The sequence below is a fragment of the Notamacropus eugenii genome, chromosome 3, assembly GCF_028372415.1.
Source record: "Notamacropus eugenii isolate mMacEug1 chromosome 3, mMacEug1.pri_v2, whole genome shotgun sequence".
NCBI classification, from domain to species: Eukaryota; Metazoa; Chordata; class Mammalia; order Diprotodontia; family Macropodidae; genus Notamacropus; species Notamacropus eugenii.
The window spans coordinates 313,637,200-313,661,842 of record NC_092874.1 but is presented as its reverse complement, the minus strand read 5'-3'; the positions used below and the strand labels follow the sequence as shown (position 1 = coordinate 313,661,842).

Below are 24,643 nucleotides of genomic sequence, written 5' to 3'. Positions count from 1 at the left end.
TTTTCCCACAATAAAAGTCTGGGCTGACGAAAATATCATGGCTCTTGGGTTAAACAGTAAAAATGTAATAATATTTCCACAAGTATAAGTTTCCATATATTTTTCATTTGCTTAAGCTGAGAAAACAAATGGCATTTGCAATGGAATGACATTTTGAAATTATCACCTAACCAAAGCCACCTGTTAAAAATCACAAAACTGAATGCCTCTGTGAATAATGGCATTTCTCTATGAATACATTTAGGACTCCGATCAATAAGCTTTGGTAAGTGCTGGTGTACAATGTAAGTCCTCAGGTTTTCTATTAATTCAATGTGTTTATATTAATTTCTGTCACTCCAAGTTCTCTCTGTGCCTGCAGAAGGCAGGACGTTCCCCTTTGAAGAATCACAGAATCCGAAAGCTGAAATGGACCCTTAGAGGTCATCTAGTCCAAAAGACTGTTAACCTGGGGTCTGTAAATTTGGTTTTAAAAGAATATTTTGATAACATCTCAATATAATTGGTGTCCTCTGCAATCCAATGTATTTTATGCCTTTAAAACATTTCATCGTTTGACTAGATCACCAAAGGGGTCCACAACACAAAAATGGTTAAGAATCTCTGATCTAGTCCACCCCATTCATTTTGCTGGGAAGGAAACTTGAAGCCTCAGTAGAGGCATAGGGTGATCTGTGGAAGGTCACTCAGTCAACAGGTGGAAGATCTGGAATTGAATTGAGGTGTTCCTACTTCAAAATCCAGAGCTCTTTCCACCTCATTACACCTCCATCCCCCAAGTCTGTGTCTTCCCATGTCAAGAACAAACACTACTGAGGGATTTTAAGAGCCATTTTAAAGTTTTCACAAAAATCACTGAAGTTATTAACAAACAAGATTTCAAAAAGCAATGGCCTTGCCTTTAATAGAACTTCTGCACCCTAGATAATGTAAATATTCCTTTGAGAATAGTTTGATTATGGTTGAGGAAGCTTTTACTATTAAGCTTTTACCATATTTTACTATTTTACTAAATAGGGAAAAGTTACTTTTAATTCAGTAACTAAGTGTAATATGAAAAAAAAATTTAATTATTGACAAAAAATGTTCTAAAAAAAATGTTCTTCCAAAGTGCTTACCTTATATTTGGAGAATGAGGATGCCACTGTTGTTGTCCAGGATGTATATTAGGATGGTATTGCATCTGGAAGCAAAATATTGAACATGATGAGTTTATTCACAGTTTCATTTAGATGAGGGTTAATTTGCTTTATATTTTAATTTTTACATCCCCTGCAGGGTAGGTGACAGACATGGCAAGAAGAACTGTGAAAAAACACAAAGTTAAGATTCTACTCAATTGTTCTATTGCCCTTGTTTTAAAAAAATTAAATAAGCATAATGCAACAGTTCTAGTTAATTCTGGAAGCATAAGTTGTCAGGTCATGAAGAAATTACCAGCCTTTTAAGAGAAAACAGGTCCTCAGGAGGAAAGTCCCATTTTCCTCACAGACAGAACCAAAGAAAATGAGGCTAACGCTGTATCAGGAAGAACTTTCTGTAGGAAAGGTATCTAAGTTAGCAACATTATTCTAGAACCAGAGGCTGGTGTGAAATTTCATTCCCTGGAGAGCTTCTTAGAAATAGCAAAAAACAAGAACAAAGCCCCAACAACAACAAAAACCTTACCACACGTTGTGACAGCATATGAGAGGAGGAATCATTTCCTCCTTTATAGATGTGGAAACAGGCAAGAAACCACCACAAAGTCACAAATCAATTTAGTTAATGGTGGAATGGGAAGAGATTCCATCTCTTGACAAGTATTACAATCTCTAAATTGAAAGCCGTCTTAAAATCACAAACCCCCAAAAGAAAAGCAGAACCAGGTAATTCTGGAGACTCAATATACCTGATATTTAAAGCTCTCTGTGACAAAATCCCATCACTGTGGGGCAATTAAACTAGCTCCCATGCTGAGAGGAGTATCATGATGATAGTCAGCATTTATGTTGCGCTTTGGGGTATGCAAAGTACTTTCTATATTATCCCCTCACTGGCTCCTCAAAACAAGCTTGGGCCATATAGTTAGTGTCTTGAGGAAGAATATGAACTAAGGTCTTCTGGACTCCAAGTCCAGTGTTCTACCCACTGTACCACCTGCCTGACGGATGATGAGGGGGAAGTCCTATTCTATCCACTGACAGATTCCCAGGTGCAGTTTCTCTAAGCTTTTTATCATGTAGAAAACTTATCTCCAGGCTTTCTTGTCATTGGAATCAAGCAGATTCCACAAACCTGTACCAGCTCTTTGCTTTGCTAGTTAAAAACCCTCTCATGCTTACAGGCAGTATTTGTCCATATCCAACTTTATCCATTTTTTTTGGAGGGTTCTTAGTCCATATCTTTGGTTATATACTTAAAATGGAGAAAAGATGGTTTAAGGATATCCCTTCTGGGTAATGATAAGTAAAAAAAAAACCCATCCAATTCTCATTAAATTCTTTTCTCAGCAAAATCAATTGGAAAATAAAGTATGATTACCTAGCCTTGATATAACAATTGGTTTCAGAAAATGGAAAGATGCATTGTTATAATAAATAGACTTGAACAGAAGAATGGAAACAATGATGTGATTGCAGTAAAATTCAAAATGAAAAAAAATCTTTGTCTGATCCCTCTCTCCCCAACAGGTCCTTTTTCTAAGCATAAGAGTGTACAGGCTCTCAACAGCTTACATGAGAGGGGAGCCAGAGAACTGGGTGGTCCCTGGGCTTCTATTCTATCCTCTTATTCTGATACTTAAAAAGGATTAATGACTCCATTGATATATGTACTTCCTCTGCCAAAACAGATCACAACCCCTCTAATCAAATCAATTTATCAACAAACATTTATTATGTCTGGAGAAGCAAATGGCAAACCACTGCAGCATCTTTGCCAAGAAAATCCCATGGACCTCTATCACAAAGAGGCAGACACAACTGAAACAACTGCACAACAAAAATATATTATGCTGTTCAGAATGCATATAAAATATATTGTACACACAGTGCCTGCGGGGAGGGTTACTAACAGCTGGGGGGATCAGGAAAAAGCTTCTTGGAAGAGCCAGTAGAGGTGAGCCTAGAAGAAAATGAGGGGGAAAGAGAATCCCAGGCGGGGGTACAGTCTGTGTAAAAGCATGGAGACAAGAGACTGGACCTGATGGATAGGCAACAGCTAGTAGATCTGTTTGGCTGGACCACAAAGGATCTGAGGGAGGAGTAATGTGATTAGTCGGAAAAGAATCGGAGTCAGATTGTGAAGGGCTTTAACTAACTGCAGTGGGGAGCCACAGGAGTTTCTTGGGCAGGGAAGTGACACAGCTGGACCTGCTTTTTTGGATTATCAATTTGGCAGCTGTGAGGGAGGACAGCCTGGAGAGAGGAGAGATATGTATACATCTTAGTACATCTTCAAGGAGTCAAACGTCACTTGGCGGCCAAACCTCTGGTGATGAACCTCTCTGAGTCTAGCAAGCCACAATATTCTGTTGGGGACACACTCAAAAAGCCTTTACCGCTTGGTGGTGGTGGTGTTCAGTTGTTTTCAGCTGTGTCCAACTCTTTGTGACCCCATTTGGGTTTTACTTGGCAAAGATACTACAGTGGTTTGTCATTTCCTTCTCCAGTTCATTTTACAAATGAGGAAACGGGGACAAACAGTGTAAAGTGACTTATCCAGGGTCACATAGCTAGTAAGTGTCCGAGGCCAGATCTGAACTCAGGAAGACGAGTTTTCCCGACTCCAGAACCAGTGCTCTATCCACTGCACCATCTAGCTGACCTTACAGCTTAGTGGGACCTGCCTTTTCTTATGGTGTATAAGCAAAAGCCTTCAAAAAAACCTATCAAGGAACAATTATTCCTAAACACCACACCGAATTATTGAATGTGGCTGGCCCTAGAAGTATGGTGAATATAGGTAATACTATATAGGTATACTACTAAGGCAGTATAGTCTAACCTCATTTTACAATGAGGAAACTCAGAGGGGGAAATGATTTGCCTATGGTAAAGGGGCAATTCAAATCCAATGTTTTGATTCCAGGGCCAGCCCCCCTGACTGTTTCCTTTCCCACCAGGGAAACTCATCTAAACTCTCAAGTCACTGTTTAAAAGAACACTTAAACAACAGCAAAATTTTACACAGCAATTCAAAGGTCATGAAGTCCTGTCCTTTCTCATTTCTTACAACCTTGTGAGTTAAGGACTATAAATATTATCATTTTATAGATGAGAAAACAGAGATTCCAAGGGTAACGTGCCATGGTCATATAGCTAACACCCACGTCCCACTCGATACCAAGTTCTGTGATCTTTTCATAACACTTAGCTTTCTAATGGGAGGGAGACCCAAACAGAAACAGAAAACCTATGGAAAAAAAGATAAGCCTGGAAAATGAAAAGGTTCCTCTGCTCAAGGCATCCATGCTTATTCATTTCTCTTGTGATTCACCACTGAGAAAATGGCATCATTTATATTTCATCACTGGATTCTACCAGTGTGACGTCCATCAGCCCCGGTAACAAAACATCTCTAAAACAAAGTAATTAAGAAGCTGCTGGGGTAAAGCTGTTCACGAGTCAGGAGAGCTGGGCTCTCACTTCACTACTATCCCTAATTACTAAACCCTGTGCTGTTGGGGGGTGGGTGGGAAAGGTACTTAATCTGTTAGAAGGATAGCCTACTGGAGGGATTAGGTAAAACAGCCTCCAATACCTTTTCCAGCTTTGACATTCTGAGATTCTAAACCTGTCACCTCAACTCACCCCAACTCACTCGCTCATTTAGCGAGATTGTGTTTGCACAAATACATTAAGCTTTATCCTTGAAACGGCACTAAGACTTTGGGGAGGCCCTAGACAATAATGGAAGATCAAAAAGGAAAAATATTTTTCAAAGGCTAAAATTAGGGGGAAAGCCTGTAAGTAAAATATGGCAAGTATTTAGTTTCTCAAGGCACAGTTCTGTGATGTGTGACATTTAAAACCACAGCGATGATAGCACCTCAGGGTGTTAATGGTATGGAATACTCTGGATCAGATGACTAGTGAAATCTGTGGTGGATTTGCCCCATTTTATTCCAATCAATTTAACTGAATTCAACATTCATTAAACACTTACTGTATACAAAACATCTTTCACCCTCTATAAGATTGATAAAAGAGTGGAAAACCCAGATAAGCTTACTCACATTAGCCTGAGGAGAATGTCATTAGCCCAATAATATCACTTATTATTCCTTCAACCCTTAAGAGAAGGAGTGGCCCCCTTGAGCATGGCAATAGCTTGACTGAATGAAACAAGCTCAATAAGTTCAATAATTTTGCTTGGCCAAAGTTTCCTAGCCTCACTTATAATTTCTAATTATAAATTTCTACTACCATCTCTTATAATAGAGAACAGTCTGACATATACAGGATTAAATGACTAACTATGCTGAAAAAATTTTTAAATAATTTTCTCTTACCTGGTAATTATGAACTTCTGGATTATTTTTGGAGCTAAAATAAAAAAGCAAACAACATATTACAGAGAGGAAAGTAATTTAGTATTAATTAGTATTAATGTTCATGATATTATCTGCTCAGATCCATATTCAAACAAAAAATCAAGCAGAAACAGCCATGACGAACAGCCATTTGGGGTGACATATATTCACCATTTTGTCCTCCTACTAGAAAGGTTCCCTTGCCTCCATAGGTTTCTTTAACATTAACCTTTCCTGGTTCTTTTTCTATCCAGTCACTCCTACATATCAGCATGGCAAAGGGAAAAAAAAGAAACAAACATGGAGTCTGGAGTGAGAAAATCCATATTCCGCCATTTTCTATTGGTACAACCTATAAATTGAAGGAGTTAGATCAGATGGTCTAATCTAACATTTCTTCTGGTTCTAAATCCAAGATCCTCTCAAACTAGACAGGACCCCATGATAGACTCTATTAATATTATATGAGGATGCAGGGAGGGGGAAGCTGTGGCTGCTTTTACTCAGCAAGAGCTGCTATTTTTACACACTGACAAAAGTTAGTGCTGAGCCAGCAATGGGTGACGCTGGAAGTCATTTACTTCATAACCCCCTGCAGTGGCTGCCCCATTGGGATGGGGCACATTATCCTTAGAATATGGACGTGTGTTGAATGGTCAATATCGTAATTGCTGGCCAAGCATTTTGTATTTTTCAAGGCACTTTCCCATATGTTTTTATTTCATGATACAAAAGTCCTTAAAAATAACTTGCTATTAAATCTGTCATATTTTTTATTTGACTTGGAATCTCTGGGTTTTAGCTCTGATGTTCCTAGATGTTCTCTGTTTGATGTCTCTGAGGAAGTGACTGGTGAATTCTTTCTACTTTCAACTTGCTCTCTGGTTCTAGCATATCTGGGTAGATTCTTGATTTCTTGAAATGCAGTATCCAGGTTTCTGTTTCACCACTTTTCAGGGAGTCCAATGACTCAAATTATCTCTCTTCACCCTGTTTTCCAGGTCATTTGTTTTTTACAGGAAATAGCATCTTTGGATTTTGTTATAATATTTCTTTTGTATCATGGAATCGCTAAGTTTTGATTATTCCATTCAGTTTTTTCAGGGAGTCTGCTATTTGAGTAAGGTTCTTCCACCTTTTGTTCTAAGTTCATTTATTCTATCACTTTTTTCCTCACGAACTCTCATTTTACTTCATTTTTCCCCTTTCAAACAGAATACTTTACTATTTTATTCTTGCCGGTGTATAAAACAGAAATCTATGAAAATGGACAAAGGCATATGAAGGCTTGGAAAAAAAGTAGAAACCTGTGTGAATACCTTGGCACACTCTTACAAGGCTTATAAGTAGTTACAGGTCACATCCATAGCTCTGCACAGTTCCACATATGAAAAATGGATTAGGGGACTTTTCAACATAAGTAATATTTTACAATAAGGTAAAGATTTGCAGGGGGAGGGAGGAGGAGAGTCTAAAGAGATTCGCAGTTGATCATAGTCCAGTCTGCAAGGAATAACTATGCATTCCACAGGCAAAATTGTTTAAATCTAAGAGACCCTGAGAGAGAGAGAGAGAGAGAGAGAGAGAAAGAGAGACAGAGACAGAGAGAGAGAGACAGAGAGACAGAGAGAGAGACAGAGAGACAGACAGAGACAGAGAGACAGAGAGACACAGAGAGAGAGAGACACAGAGAGACACAGAGAGAGAGACAGAGAGAGAACACATGGGAATCAGAGTAGTTGATTTCATTTCTCCATCTTTCACTTTATTTCTTCCAGTCAATTGTATAGCCTTTGTGATCAAAGTCTTTTTTTCCTCTCAGGTTCTACAAGTAGTTGTTTTAGAGCTCTCTCTTCTTAGAACAGGCCTAACATTGAATCTAATTTTTTTTTTAATTTCTGGGGTCTAATATACTGCTTTGTACTTAAAAATACTTAGTAGACATTGATTAAATTGAACCAAATTTTGGAGAATGATTGTGAAATGTTCCAAAAACCAAGTGTTCTTGACTGATAATTTACAGCATATTACTGTACAAAAATAATTTCCTGAGTGCCACAGACATGATGATAGCAGCTGTTTGCATTTAATAGTTTTACAACATTGTTTCCTGACAATAACTCCCTGAGATAGCACTGCCAGTATTGTTTCTGTTATTTTGTAAATGATCTCCACTTGGTCTCCCAATCATAAGTGATTAGACTAAATTCACAGTCAAAAGTTAAATGTCTGGACTTGAACCCCTAGCTGCCTCCAAGTCCAGTATTCTTTTCACCAGAATCAAAGCAGGTGAGAGCTGGAAGAAACTTCAATCTTCATCTCAACCAACCCATAGCTGAATAGGAATCCCCACTCCAACATCCCCAACAAATCATCATCCAGGATTCAGGAAACAGAAAAGGGAAAATGAAAATTGCACCTAGGATCAATATCCATAATTTAAATGTATTAGGAAAAAAGAAAGAGCAGTAAAATGAAGTCTTCTGCATCCAACGCACATGAGGATCTGGGTAACACTTACCACAGCTGGGCTGCTTTCACTGGGTTGTTTGCTTTCAAAAAAAAAAAAAAAGATAGGTTAAGCCAATATTCCAGAAACTGAAAAAGTATCACAATTTTAGAAGCTGCTTTAAGACAGGCTGGAAAGAGACAGGCTAAGTAAACTCATTTTCTATTTGAAGTACATCTTCAAACGAACTTTTTTCTAATCTAAAAAAGTAACCTCTTCACCAAGTCTGTCTTCATCACCTTGAGCTCAGAGAGGCTCTTCATTCTTGGAGACAGCATAATCAAATGCTTCAGTGTTTTATCCATCACTCCACAGATGGTAAAAGAAAGGGGGAGGAGAAACAGATGTGGGGAAAGGAGATAGGGAACTGAGAAACATCTAGCACAGGTCAACTATTCTTCCTGGAAGGAGACACACTTATTTTAGTAGCATATAAAGTCTCTGGTCCTCTCCAACTCTCAATACTTACTACAGGCTTTTTCTATCTGGTCACCTCCTCTACTGTCTTTTATTTCTTTTCCTTGTCTTTCTTGTCCCCTCTTGTATTGTTCTGAAGTTCTCCTATACTCTTCTCCAAATACAAAGAATCGTTTATTCAGTAATCCTTTAGTAACTTATACATCACATGCAAGTATTATACTAGGTGCTAGAAAAAAATAGAAGGTAATGACTGCCTGATCCTTGCTTTCACTGACTTCACAAATGTAGGGATGAAGGAAGCAAACATACACAAATGACTGCTGTGTGTGGAACTTGGAGTTGGAAGAGCTGTGTTCAGATCCTACCTCAGACACTAGCTGTTTAATTAACCCTGGGCAATTCACTTGATCTCTCTGTGTCTTAGTTTTCCTCCTCTGTAAAATGGGAATATCGGTGCAACATCTACTCACTGGATTATTGTAAGGATCAAATAAGTTAATACATAAGTGATAGCACTATATAAGTGATCGCTATTACCACTAATAATAAATTAATATACTGGTATTACGATGCACGAATATATATCATATTATAGAATTATGTACTTTATAACATATTAAGTTACATATACAATATATTATACAATAAATGAGAAATAATAAAATATTGCTATTTATTATTACTGGAATTAATAATAATAAATCATGCTAACTACATGGAAATACTTAAGAAATTTCCATAAATAAATCAAAATAAGCAGATAAACCCTTTTAGCCCTACTTTCACATGTTCATATAAAATGCTTCTTAGGGCCCATCAATGAAATTTTTATTTTTACTTCCAAGTTCTCCTAAACATACGATTCTACTTTCTCTTACATTTTTTTGAAACTTGAATAGTCTGGTTCTAAACATATGGGCACTACCTATAATTTAATGATTAACTCACAAGTATTTATTTAATATCAGTATACCAAAGTATAAGAAAAGGTCCCTGTCCTCAGGGAGCCTCCAGTCTACGAGGGGAGAATAGAAAAATAGATAAGCACACACAGACAAGCTGTGAGATAGGCTTAGTGCTACCAGAGGAGTCCAGAGGATGGGTATAATAAAGCAGTCCTATTATGACTAAGGAAAAAATTTCACAGAACAGATGGAACTTGACCCTGGCCTTGAAGGAGGGGTAGAATTTGGACAGAGGGAGAGAAGAAGGGAACAGTTTTCTAAGTGACGCTCTCTCTAGCAACTTCTTCTTGTCTTCTGAAACAAAGTATAAACTCCTGACTTTGGCATTCAAAGCTCTCCTTGATTCAGCTCCAACCTGCCTGTCCTGTCTTGCCACAGGATCTAATTTAAAAGTTTATTATGTGGAATGTATTAGGCAAGGGGCTGGAAATACCAACAAAAACAAAGGACTCTACCATCAAGGTTCAACGGGGATACCACATGTACACAACAAAATAAATACAAAGCGATTTCAGGAGAGTTAGAGTGCTAATAATTGGGGGGGGGGCAGGAAGAGAGGCGGTCAGGAGAGGCCTTGGGATGGGAGGGGGGTGGTACCTCAACTGTGAATGAGGGATTCTACATAGCAGAGAAGAAAAGGGAGAGGATTTCAAACCTGGGGGACCCCTTATATAAAAAAGTAAGGAGGGTGGGGGTGGAATGTTCTGAAGAGGAATTAGCCAACAGGCTAGTTTAACTGGAACAATATGAAATAAGCCCACAAAGGTTGGCAGAAACCAGATTGTGAAGGACAGACAACTTAAAATGTCGGGCTGAGGATTTTGTACTCAACCCTAGAAGCAACTGGGAGCCACGGAAGATTCCTGAAGTAAGACTTAAGATTTATGTTTTCAGAATATCCATCTGGCAGTTGCAGGGGGGACAGACTGGGCAGTGGAGAGTGAAAGCAGCCTAAGTGAAAGATGATAATGGCCTGGGCTAGCAATGACCTTTGCATGAATGGAGAAAAAGGGACAAATGTGAAAGTTAATGTTAGGGTGATTTCGTAAGACTCCCTGTCACGTTTCAGCTTAATTGGACCGCTACTCTTCATTTTTTATTCTTTTCCTGTCTTCTGAGTGCCTGACACTTAGCAACTATTCAATAAATGCTTGGCAAATGACGGATTCTTTGCTTACTCCTAGATTAGGCATGCCCTACTTTACCTCAACTGCATCTGCTAAATTTTTCCATTTTTTTCATCAAGGCCCCATTCAGATGCACCATGACGTATTTCCTCATTTCATTCCTCATCAGAGCAAAAATTTTCTTTCCCTCCTCAAATTTCTCATAGTACATTGATGGGACCACTGCTTGACACTTTTCTCCCCCTTCCTTTTATGAGGACTGCATGCATGGGCTTTCCCTCTCTTCTAATGCCAGCTTTTTCAAAATAAAACTTATTATATCAATAATTTTCCAAGGTTCAGTACTGGCCCTCTTGCTTTTTCTCCCCCTACCCTTCAAGGGAGGAGCTGGTTAATAGCATTAAGTGAAACAGAGACATTAAAAAAAAAGATTAAGGAAAGCTTTAAAGAATGTAGAGCTGTTGAAAAGAATTTTCAGCAAAGTGATAGGAGAGAAGCCAGATGGCAGAGCACCTCACAGGGTAATGAGGAATCAGAGGCAGCCAGTGAGAGCCAGCTCAAGAAATACATCCATAAAATAAAGAGGACAAAGAAATAAGATGGCAGCTAGAAGAAATACCAGGAGGTAGCAGCAGTGTTTTATTAGATATATACATGGCTGACTGCATTAAGACAAGCTGATGAAGAGGGGGAAGACTGAAACAAGGTTGCTGTCAAAGGGTTTTTCTTTCTTTATCAATTGGGGGAAAGACCACAATAAACCACCAGCAACTGATTCTTTTTTTCTGGAGCTGACTTATGACTTCCTGCCCTTTAATACTGGATAGCTTACAATGGGATTAATACAATTCAATACTATACAAGTTATTAAGCTATATCAATTATGAAATCTGTAAAATCAATTTCACCAAGAATCATGCCACCCTTGTTAATCATAGGAACTTAATAATGTCCCACTATTTTATCAGCCCATATTCTGTTATCATTCCTATCTCAATCACATCCCCTTCCTTTTAATGTATTTTGCTATTGGAGATTGGCTGATCCTCCTTCTTTTTAACAGATGTATTTACAGGGAGACTAGATATGGGACTTTTTCTGTAGATTGGATGAAAGCTGCAATAGACCACCTTACTGTCAAAGGAAGGGAAAACCTGGGTCAACAACCCCTTCCCTCATTTGATTACTATGAGTTGGTGGACTGAAATTAGTGGGATACTGACTATTATGAATTAGTTGTAAATAACTCTAATGGAATAGCCTGCTTCTGTTGGGAAGGACTCAAGAGTTAGATAGGGCCCTAGAAGGTCTTTGGGGAATCAATCAATTGATGGCAACTACACATAATTTACTTTAATGGTGGTGCTAAGCCATGTGGGAAATACATCTTGCTTCCTGCAAGTTCAAAGGTCTCAGATGACCCAGATGGAATCATGACTGTATGAGGACAGATCATGGAGGGTTTTCACCAAGTTGACCAAAAAGGATTCAAGTGGATGTCAACCCATGTATTTAAATTTATACACCCACACTTGAATCATGCTACTTTTTTTTTGCCCAGCTGAGTCTAATCTCTTCACTGTCCATTGTTGCCCCCTCCTATTATAATTCTCATGGTACAATAGCAGAGAATATTGGCTTTTGCTTTCCAAAAGATACGTTTATTCTAGGTGAGATGGCTACTTCATTCTCACCATTAAAATGCTTATTTTCCCATGATACTTCTGAGACCCCACAGCCTGCTCATGAAAGGGTGGGGAGGAATGAAATAGTGATAGAGAAGGTTGGTGGAGAGGATGGAATGAAAACATGAAAGAAAAAAGACAAAAGGGAACAGTGGCATGGTAAACATTGACTAAACTTGTTTAGGAGCTACCTAAATAAACTTTTCTACTTCTGTAGGACAAGAATAGCCAGTCTAAAAATAAAAAGTTCAGACTGTGCATCATAATTGCTTTTGAGGAGTTAAAGAAAAATATACTATTTGAAGCAGAATGAAAAACATACAACCTTTAAAAGTTGAATGTCTCCGTGACGGGTACCGTTTACTAGGTCTTCTTTCAAATGTACTGGTTCTTCGTAACCGGGCCCCATGAGTGGCTTGATACTCTGTCCTCCCACTAGAAAATATATAGGGTATTTTTTTTGGTAGATTAACAACTTTATTAGAATATTTTTGCAAAAGAATTTATATTGAAATGAGTTTTTTTTGACTGGATTAAAGGGATAACAGTTTCAACTCAATCATGTAGTATAATTGTTCTGGAGTTCAACTGAATCTTGAATTCAATTTCTGGGTCTGTGTTATCATGAGACAACATGGTGACCTAGGATAATTTCCATGACTTAACAAGTTCGCGTTAGGGAGGATAAAGCTTCCAGAAGTTGATAATTTCATCCAAGGCACTATGCCCACAATTTAGAGAGATACCAAATAGTAGTATCTGATTATAGTAACTAATGGAATTTCTGAAAAAAAATTTAAAAAGCATACAATTCATTTACTTCTACTTTTCCTAAAAGAAATAATAACCATCAACATTTTATATCACTTTAAGGTTTTATGGAACACTATATATGTATGTCTGTATCTGTGTGTGTGTGTGTGTGTGTGTGTGTGTGTGTGTGTATATAAAATCTCCTTTGATCCTCATCTTTGAGGTAGATACTATTAATACTCCAATTTTACATATTGGAATAATGCCTGTGATCACACAAGGAGTAAGTTTGTGAGAAAGGATTTAAAGCCAGGTCTTCCTGACTCCAGGTACCACGCTTTTCCAATATACCACTCTCAGGTAAAAAACAATAATTTCCTAAAAATTATGAACAAATCCCTAATTATTATCTTTATTGTACAAGATTTGATCTATAGAGCAAGGATAACAGAAATACAGAGAGCTCAGCTACTAAAATCAGTCATTATTAATTACTCTTTATGCTTTAACTTTCCTAATCACATTTAGTTCTCTGACCTAGAGTAATCGAGTTATCAAAAAGCCCTGTCCCTGTAGAGAGCTCTTCAGAAATTCAGTGCTTCTTCTCGCATCTGCCCATTCTACCCATTTTGGCATCTCTTTGGCCATTTTCAGGCCTCCAAGGACATTGCTGCTTTTTCCTGATCCTACAGGTTACCAGACAGAAGACAAAATTCTACTGATTTAGTGCTCTTAAGGGGTAACTCAGCTTCATATTACACAGTGACTTGACCCACAAACTGCCCCTTTATCTTGCCTAGTCTGCTCTTTCCCTTATGGCCAAGGGACAAAACAAAGGAAAAGAAGACTACAGGGTGACTCCCTGATTCTGTCAAATCTGTCTCATCAAGAAGAATCCTGTGGCAACCACATAGCAAACTGTAGATTTAGAGCTGGGAACAACCTTAAGGGTCATTCAGTACATGGACAATGTAAATTTTAATCTCTGAAACTTTTTTTGGGGGGGGGGGCGGTGTTTGTTTTTTTTTCCTCTTAAAGACGTGCCTCAACCCAAATCCCTCTGGTCCCAGACCAAGCCCTACTTAGTCACTGTTTGTGCCCCAACTGGCTCAGAATGAATATAAGTAGCAATTATTTTCTCCTCTGGCCAGAAACCCTAAAGGTCGTCCCCTCCCAGATTTTTTTTTAAAGCAATCATTCTTTGCCTCAGTCAAATGGAGACCTGCTAAAAGCCTTAGCTTAAAAAGGCCAAGTTCTCCCACTGCATCTTGGGACATCTCCAGTTGTCCGGATCTATATCAGGCCACTGGACTCAGACGCTGAGGAAGAGAAAGTGAGGTTGGTGACTGTGCACAGCCCTCCCTCACTTAAATCCAATTCACTTGCATATTATGCCATCACCTCCTTGACCTCATGGTCCTATCTGAGAAGGAAGGACAAGCAGTAACATTTTACAGATGGACTACGAAGGAGAAGAAAGTCCAGAGAGGCTGAGTAACTTGCCCAAGGTAACAGAGGTCATAAAGTAGCAGAGCTCTGTTCTGGACTTAGACCCCATGACTACAAATACAAAACATTTTCTTTTGTATCACGAAGACTGCTCCTCCCACAATACACCTTTGGCTGCCATTCATTGACTTCTTCCTCAAAATGGGTGCAGTCATACAAGGGAATTTCTTTAAAAACCTCCCCATAGAAATTTCAGCATTTTATAAGCTATCAGATACTTCTTAAAAAATTTGTTTCTTAAAGAGACTTTGCCTTTATATTCCTGCACATTTTCAAACACCTTTAAAAAAACAGAAAATGCCCAGTTTTTTTTCTTAAAAGAGTTCCACAGTGATTTCCTCATGTTGCCAATAAGTTTTCCAGTGGATAATTTCTGTAATTCCAAACAGATTTTAATGAGATGTATTATGTAGGAAGAGGTCCAAGACCTTTGATTGCCTTCACAGGTAAAAAGTTCTATGATTAAATCTGACTGGAGTCAAAACTGGGAGGGGACCTTGTCATCTGGATCCGACTACAGCATCACCCTTAAAACTGCCACCAAGCAGTCATCTAGAGGCAACTTCCTACCTCCAGAAACCACCTAACCCTTTGAGCTCTCACTGAATGAAAATCTCATTCTTTGTATTCAACCAAAATCTGCTTCCCTATAATTCCCAACCAAATTTTCAAGTTTTCCCATCTGAGATTAGGAAAGGAGAAGAAAAAAAGGTCTCTTCCCTTTTCTACAACACAGCCCTTCTGATATTTGGAGACAATTAAATGTCCTCCCCAAGTCTTTTCTTGAAGCTAAATATTCCCTATACCTTCAACCAGTCCAGAAATAGCAGTATGCAGCCCCCTCATCAATCTGGTCTCCATCCTCTGAAGAGGCTCAGTATCCTTATCCTTCATTTTCAAACAGGATCAATGACATCATGGGTGATGTCTTGACTTGTGCATGAATTTAATAAATACGTATTCTGGAAGTAGCCTCACTAGAGCATCCCATCCCTTGGTTGAGGCATTACAGTTCTAGTATTACTGCCTCAGAGCATTTGCTTTTCTTATAGATAAACCTGTCCCATTCTTTGGGGCAGCTAGGTGGTATAGTACATAGAGTGCTGGCCCTAGACTCAGGAAGATCTGAGTTCAAATCGGGCCTCAGGCAATTACTGGCTGTGTGACCTTGGGCAAGTCTCTTAACCCTGTTTGCCTCAGTTTCCTTATCTATAAAATAAGCTGGAGAAGGAGATGGCAAACCACTCCAATATCTTTGCCAAGAACACCCCAAATGCAGTCATGAAGACTGGAACATGGTTGAACAACAATAATTCTTCATTAAACAGTCTCTTAACTTAGACAAATGGTTAGTTACCTGAACCTAAATCGTGATCCTAGCCTTATGAAGTCTGATCTATTGGATTTATTATTTGCTGGTGTCCTCAATCTGAAGAACGCGTGATGCTCAACTGCACATTTCCAAAGGTGCTTGCAGGTCCGGGAGCTATCTAATCGGAAAACAAACGTGTGTTCTTGCTCTCGCCCCTTAGACATAAAATAGAACATCTTATTAGTTTTGCACAGCTGTTATTCAGTAAAGGGTCGATAAGAACACAGAAAAGGGAGCACCGAAATTACCTGATCATCATCTTCTACGACAACAAGGGTTAATTTGCTCTTTTTAAAATCCATTTTAGTGATTTTGGGCCTAGTCACAGAGAAAACATTTTTACAGTAGAATCATACATACAAGCAATTCACATATCAAACAGTGGGTGCCATTTGGTTGTTTAAAACTCTTAGCTTAGGTGAAACTTCATGGAATAATTCGAGGACCATTTTGCCTATGATAATTACAAGACATTCACGCCTTAGAAGACAGTTTCATGTGCTACTTGGGCAAAAAATTTCATTGTCTCATGGTCAACTTTCTGATGGTGCTGGGGTGACATGAATCAATTTAATTTAAACAGAACCATCCCGAATTTGGGGGAGGCAGGCATGGAGATTATTGTGATGACATGAGTTTTCTAAAAATGAATCTGGGCTTTGTAAAACCACCTCAATATTCTCTCTCTCTCTCTCTTTCTTTTTGTGTGATTTTATTACTATGATAAACTCCAAGTATGGCAACTCCTTTCAACAACGCAAACCAAGAGCTCATATGTAAGTCTTTCAGAGTTGTCAGGGCAGAGAGAGGACGTGTGCCCACTCTGCCATGCTAACTTTCAATGTTGTTACCATCCACCATAATATATCATTTCACCACAAAATAGGAAACATTTAAAATAATATTAGACAAGCTAAATTACCAAAAGAATAAACCTATTTTGTTAGCTCCTTCAAAGATTAATATCCCTGTTGGTGTTAGACCAAGAGCATATTCACAGCCATCTCTCCCCTATAAACAAAAGAAGTGACAATCAGTATACAGGTTTAATGTTTTAATTCAGTATCATCAACATTTTAAAAGTAGCACTGTGATATGCATTGAGAGAGAATCAATATTTACAGAATAATAGGAACTTGAGGTCTCTAGCGGTCTTCACACAATACAGAATGTTCTCTCTCACCAAAGGCTTGTTTCTAAGTTTCCAACAGCAGGCAGGCAGAGGTTGCTTAGTATTATGGTGTTGCTCCATATCTTACCTTAACAACATGCATGTCTACTCCATACATTTCTAACCATTTGGCTTTGTTGAGATAGGAAAGTTCAGCTTGTGCAGGGCTCTTCCCCCTTTAAAAAGGAAACCGAGAGACACATGTTAAGCGGCTGCACAGATATAAAGGGAATTCTCAAAGCCACCTGAAGACTCTGTTGTAGGAGATTTGGATTGTTTCCTTCTGAGGGGAACTGGCTGCCATTTTCCTGAAGTGGGTATGAGGAACTATACCCAAACATTTTCTTAATTTCATCTAGCCTGCAGGGAAATACCAATAACTAAGGTCAGTTATGTCTAGAGCTAGAAAAATGCAACATGACTTAAATAGAGATGCTCTCAAAGACCATAGCACAAGAATGCCAGTGTCAAGGAAAGGCAGGAAGCTGGCTTTTCTATAAAATGGGTGAGCCACACCTATTTTCCAGATTATGATGTTAAGGTTTTTCTCCATTGAAAAAGTATTTTGAAAGGCTGAGTGGGAATTAACAGGCTTAGTATAATAAATTTAACCACACAGGCATGGATTATACAGTTTTTAAATCCAGTGTTGAGATCTTTTTTATTTAACAAGCATTTATTGAATAAATATTTATTAAACAAATATTTGTTCTTTCATGTTTATTTATTTTTAGAGAGAAGCTTTGCTAAGTGAGCGCTCACCCTCCTTTGTCTCTAGGAAACATTAAGTTTATAGTTTTGTAACTACAGACTGGTTTGTGTACACTATGTGATTATGCAGAACATCTGGATAAAACTAAATAGTACAATTTTAGGGCTTTTATGTGTTGGGGGGTGAGTCCCTTGAGATAAAAATTACTATACAGGCTCTAGGGGAGGTGGTTTTTTCCTCTCTTGATGCTGCAATTTGGTTTTAAACTACTACATTATAAGAGAAAGCACATTCAGGAATACTTATTTACCTTGCAGAGGTGCCACATTCCACTGAGAGCTATCTGTACCTTGTCAACAGTGGCAAAATAGCATTTCAAAAACCTACCGTAGTACTTACAAGAGCTTTTTTATCTGAGGTTTCTGCAGAGAACAAAGTCCTCAACACATCCTGCCTCCCCTCAAATGCTTAGAAGTGGTGCCTCAGAGGAATTTTCAGACAGAGCAAGGAAATTCTAGATTTCTCTTGGGATTTCCTGATTTCTGTTCATGAAACCACCATTCTCCCAGTTTTTCAAGCTTCAACATTGAAATTATCTTTGACTCTTCCCCACTCTCAACATCTAGTCAACAGATCCTCCGATATTTCCTTTATTAATGTCTACTTGCATTCATCTATTCACTGACAAACCCACCCATCTTCTCCACCATAGTTCACAGCCTCTTGGCTAGTATTTTGGTTCCAGGCACTTTCTTTCCACATCTAAATTTTACAAAAATTTTATTTCAAACTTTAGAAAGTACTGGTCAATCTAATATGGAAATATGTTTTACATGATTGCACATATATAACTATGTCAGAGTGCTTACGTCCCAAGAATGGGAAGGAGAAGGGAAGGAAAGACAGAATTTGGAACTCAAAACTTTGGGAAAAAATGAACAAACTTGAATGTTAAAAATTGTTTTTACATGTAATTGGGGGAAAATATAAAGTATTACTTTTTTAAAGATGAAGAAAAAAAGTACTGGTCAATTTCCCTAAAGGTGAATAAATTCTTTTGAATTAGCACAGCACAATAACACACTAACTTTAGCCTTATCTTTGTCATTTAAGAGATCAGGGCAGCCTAATGCCATAGTCAGAAGTAAAAATAAGAGACCAGCATTCACTTCATCATCATAGGGGTTGCCTGGTCAACTCCCACCCTCCAACCAAATCCAACTGCTTTGTCTGGTTGATTATTAATAGGTATCTAAATTAATAGTTATGTACAGTATTATTTTAACATAATACATTTTATTGTATTCTTTGTAAACTAGCAATCCATGAATGACATATATTTTAAGCAGATTATTAAGGAGACTATACTATTTCCTGACCCTGTTAGGAAAGAGAAAGCTCATTCAATATATCTTATATGTATGTGTACACACACACACACACACACACACACACACACCCTTACTACTGATACTGCATGGACACTGCTTGTGAGTCACATTAAGGCACAGGCAACGTCATCTACATTTTGGCATCTCCGAATTCTGGTCCATGAGCACTGTATTTGAAAGGTATTACTTCAGTGACTATAAATCATTGGTATGCAGGTATGGATGGAAAAAGGTAACCAAAAGTCTACATACTTTATACAAATAAAGTTTATTATTACTGACTGGGGCTAATTTTTTGAAAAAAATTAAATCTTACATGGTTTTTATAAAAATCCAGATTTTATGTATTCTAGACAGCCTGAAGGAGTCCCATGGATTCAAACAGTATTATGAGGATCTAGAGCTAGAAGGGACCGCAGAGGCCATGTATTCCAACTCTTTCATTTTAGAGATCAGGAAACAGATCCAAGAAAGTTGCATGATTTACCCAAGGTCATACAGCAAGATTTGAACAAAGGTCCTTGTACTCTAAGGGAAGAATTCTATCCACTATACCACACTGCCTCCTACTTTCTTTCTCATAGAATGATTCAAGTATGGCTATCTTGATGATCTGAACTCTTACAGAATCATAGGATTTAGAGTGGGGTCTTTCAGAGTATCTAATCCAAACCCCTCATTTCACAGATAAGAAACTGGAAACTCAGAAAGGGGAAGTGATTCGTTTAAGGTTATGCCAAATAAAAAGTAGGAGAGTCAGGACTCAAACCCTCAAATTCTAACTCAGTTGCTCATCACACCACATACTATATTTTCATCCCCAAAGTCCATCAGCTCTGTCCCCCAATACCAAGCCAATCCCTTCCTGGGTACCCATGTAGGTTGAGACAAATGAGCAGCTGTTAATTAACCAACAATTGCTTACTCTGATGTAAGGAATGAAGAAAAAATATCCCTTGATTTTTCACAAGGCAATGTAGCAAAGCAGATGGAAAAATAAACTGATAAAAAGGGTTGAGAACAATTCTTATGGGCCCAGAGGTTTGCATAAGGATCCACAGAGTAGGTAAAAGGTAAATATTACTTCATGGTAATAACTGGGATTCATGACTGGACAACGGCAATGGAAAAGTGTAACTTGTTCAAAAGAAACAGATCTAATCCCAGAAGAGAACGTATCATGGATGTGTTCGTATTTATGAAATTATGTCTTCAGCCCATTAGAAAACTTAGGAGTCTAAGAGTAAGAACAGGTTATAAACCAGTGAGATAAAGATAAAAGGAGAGAATACATACATATTCTATCATAATGGATGGATATCATCAGATGTCTGGCCATAGACAAAGATTATGGATGATTTTCCCCCTAACATTAATTGCCAATATAGATCAGTGGTATGATCTAATAGTGATGGGGAGTCTTTAACTATCCATATACCTGCTGGGAGTTTCAATCTGGTGAAAAAAATAGAGCATCTCAAAAATTCTCATCTTGCGTTGATGATAATTTAGTCTCTCAGAAGGCAGAAAAAGGAATAAGGGAAATTTCTACTTTGGATTTAATTCTGATCAACAAAACAGGCTTGGAATGAAAGCAAGAACGCTGAAAGAAAGTGATTGCACCATCTCAGAAAGGGCAAGAGTCAGGGAAAGGAACACTGGGCATAATTAGACTGGTGCCCCAAACCTCAAGACAATAGATTTTTTTAAGTTCTTAGAAATGATAAATTTGCTCCAATGGTGATAGACTTTAAAAGGGAAAAGGCACATGGGATTCGTAAATAAATGAAGTTTTGATATACAATGATCCTAACTATAAAACAATATTTAATTACACAAGGAGATGAAATTTTAAATGATGGAAGAAAGTGACATGAAAACAAGGATACCTAACAAAATACTGGTCACAGAACTCTAAGAAGTAAAAGGAAAGCTAATGGTTAGAATGGAAAAATTAGAAGAAAAACCAAAAAGCATTTTATGAAAAAGGTATGTTAAGAGAAACAGAACTGGCTTCAGATCCAGGAATACTGAGGCTCCAGTTTCACTGTTGACACATAAGGACTGTCTGACCCTGGGCAAATCAAGTAACCCTCACAGCACCTGAGGAAATTCTCTAAGACCATAAACTGCAGAGAAGATAACAACCTACATTAGTAGAAAGAATGCCCTCATCTGGGAGTTCCCTACACTAATGAAATCATAGGTCTAGTCTCTAATTCCTACAACTCAACATCTGAAGAGATAAACCTAGTTGTTGTTCAGATACTTCAGTCATGTCCAACTCTTTGTGACCCCATTTGGGGTTTGCCTGGCAAAGATAGTGGTTTGCCATTTCCTTCTCTAACTCATTTTACAGATGAGGAAACTGAGACCAAAAGGGTTAAGTGACTTGCCCAGGGACCCCAGCTAGTAAGTATCTGAGGTTGGATTTGAACTCAGGAAGATGAGTTTTCCTGCCTCTAGGCCTGGCACTTGGCTCACTGCACCATCTAACTACCCCTGACAGACATAGAAATTATTATAAATTCCTTCCTTCTTTTCATCCTTCTTTCCTTCCTTTCTGTAATGGGCAGGAAAAGAAACTTGATCCCCTCAAGTCCTTCCAGTTCTAAGATGCTAAGGGTCCAGTCCCAATTTGGCCAGTTAGAAAGCCACTCAATCTTTCTGAGATTCACTTTCCTTCTCTACAAAATGAAAATAACAGTATGCACCCTGCCAACCTCAGAGGGATAATACAAGAGGCAAATGACAAAATGTGCGAAAATATTTTAAAAATTCTGAAGTACTACACAAAACACAAGTGTTGCTACTACTGCTGTTCACTTTGGAGGTCTCCCAATGCCTCACTCTAGTGTGGAGCTACCTCTGGGCTCTTGAAGGCTGGTTGGGCAGGTCCTCTCAAACTGGGAAGGCCTTGAGTGCTAGCCCAGTGGCCAACAATGTATCTGCTGTCTGAGGAAGGCCAAACTAGAACCAGAAAGGCTCATCGCCAGAAGGCTGGCTACCAGGTGATCATCTCTTTCTTTTCGGGCAGGGGGGAAGTACAAGGGAGGTCACGGTAACTCATGAAGACTATCTACTGAAGCATGAAGGGTGGGTATTTTTTCACCAATACAGGAAGTACTAACATGAATAAAATCACAAATTACATCAAATTCATAATCATAAATTATAAGTATTGAAGTCTTAATGACAAGTAGGATATAAGTTCTTATAATAAAAGCCCCAGAAGCTGGGTGGCAGTGGATACAGTGGGCCCTCAACTCCTCTCTCTGAGTTCAAATTTGGCCTCCCTAGCTAGCTGTGTGACCCTAGGCAAGTCCCTTACCCCTCTTTGCCTCAGTTCCCTCATCTGTAAAATGAGCTGGAAAAGGAAACGGCAAATCCGCTGTAGTATCTTTGCCAAGAAAACACAAATGGGGTCACAAAGAGTCAGACACAGCTGAAAACGATCAAACAACAATGATAAAAACCCTGGGGTCATTTGCAAAGACTAGCAATTACATAGATTCTAATTACCCATGCCTGGATTATTACAGACCCAATAATTTTCTATATGGATGTTGTGCTTCTACCCTCTCCAAGGTCCATTCTAATTGATAGCCATAATCATCTTCCTTAAGTGCCGTTTGCATACCCTGGTCAAATGACTTTACATTTATTTGCCTCATAAAATTTATACTTTTTAGTTGTACCCCAAGGCTCTCTCTTCCCCCCCCCCTTTTTTTTTCACTCCCTAGGAAAAATGCCAAGCAAAGTTTTCTTTCCTTTTCTCATCAATGAGCCTGGAATAACTTCCTCTAGCTTCTCTACCAAACTTCTGAAACAAAATTCAAAATTCACTTTCACAATGAATACAACTCAATCCAATAAGCATTTATTAAGTACCTACTGTGTGCCAGCCACTGTTCTAAGTGCTTTATTTTTTTTTTAATAAAATCTCACTTAATCTTTTCAACAACCTGATGAGACAGGTGCTGTTGTCATCCCCATTTTACAGGTGAGTAAACTGTGGGAACAGAGGTTAGAGTACTTGCTTCAAGGTCACCCAGCTAAAAAATGTCTAAGGCTGAATTTGAACTCAAGTCTTCTGGACTCCAGGTCCAGTGACCTATCCAGTATACCACCAGCTGCCTCTAATGGGACCAGGTCCCTTCTCTAAGGAAGGAACTTGGGATACCATATACCACAACTTTCTCTTTTTACATATGAAGAAATGAGTTCTGGAAAAGTGAAGTTGTGATCATACAGGTAATAATGTAGCAATCAATCAGTCAATCAACAAATAATTATTAAGTGCTTTTTTAAAAAGCCAGACAGTGCTAAGCACTGGGGAGAAAAGAGACAACAAAGGAAAACAGTTCTGGTGTTCAAAGAGCCTCCATTTTAAAAGGAGAGATGACATATTTGGTGCCCTGTGAGACAAGTGGTTTCTCCAGAGTTGAGGGTCCATTTTAAGGAATAATCGGCAAAGCAGGGTATTGAAGGTGCAGATGATGTGAAGCTTATGGAAAAAGCACAGAAAATGGGATTTTTAGCCAGTGCTAGCTGTGCCATTCATTATCTGCATGCCTCTGGGCACACCATTAGCCTATCTGGTCCTGTTTCCTATTTTATAAAAAGCAGTGGAGCTGGGCTAAATCACCTCTAAAGTTTCAAAGTTTAAAAGGCTACAATTCTATTTTGTATTTATTTCCTATTTATCTGCATGTATGTTATATTTCCTTCCCTATCCCAAGGAACAAAAGGAAATAATTATTATTTATACTATCGCTTGTAAAGGAAATAATAAAATAAAGAAAACAATAACTATTAAGCACCTACGATGTGTCAAACATTGTGCTATCTAATCAAATACCTAATCTGATTCTCCCAACAATTCTGGGAATTACATTCCCATTTTATAGATAATAATGTTAATAATAATAGCTAACATTTATATAGTCCCTACTATGTGCCAGGGACTGTGCTAAGGACTTTACAACTATTATCTTATATGATCCTCACAACATCCCTGGGAAGTCAGTGCTATTATTATCTCCCTCTTACAGATTAAGAAAGTAATGCAAGCAGGGATTAAGTGATCTGCCCAGGGTTACACAGCTTGTAAATGTCTAAGGCCATATCTGAACTCAAGTCTTCCTGACTCTAGGCCCAGGTCTATCTACCTCCCGGGAGCAACAACTGTTTTTGTTCTTCTACCCTTAGTGTCCAGCAGTGAATTCAGGAAACGCTTGGTATATGTGTACACACACACACACACACACACACACACACACACACACACACACACACACACACACACACACACACACACACACACACACACACTCTTTGCAAATGGTTTAACACAGTGGCACAACCTCTATAACCTGCTCCTTCTGCGATTTCGTCAACTTAGCTGGGGCCTAACCAACTCCTCTAAACTCTTTTGCAAATTATGAATGAATGAATGATCATTTATTAAATGTCAATTAAGTACCAAGCACTCTTCTAACTGCTAGAGACACA

The 24,643-nt window shown here is 38.4% G+C and overlaps 1 protein-coding gene across 1 annotated transcript in view; it reads right to left on the bottom strand.

Moving 5' to 3' along the window:
• Positions 1–24,643, bottom strand: part of EPB41L4B (erythrocyte membrane protein band 4.1 like 4B) — a 151,125-nt gene that overhangs the window by 2,353 nt on the left and 124,129 nt on the right. The window contains exons 8-15 of the mRNA XM_072596705.1: positions 17,115–17,202; positions 16,778–16,866; positions 16,104–16,173; positions 15,841–16,010; positions 12,547–12,656; positions 8,037–8,067; positions 5,495–5,528; positions 1,119–1,183 (exon numbers count right to left, since the gene is read on the bottom strand). Coding sequence (XP_072452806.1) covers positions 1,119–1,183; positions 5,495–5,528; positions 8,037–8,067; positions 12,547–12,656; positions 15,841–16,010; positions 16,104–16,173; positions 16,778–16,866; positions 17,115–17,202 — 657 coding nt within the window. The remainder of the gene's footprint in view (positions 1–1,118; positions 1,184–5,494; positions 5,529–8,036; positions 8,068–12,546; positions 12,657–15,840; positions 16,011–16,103; positions 16,174–16,777; positions 16,867–17,114; positions 17,203–24,643) is intronic.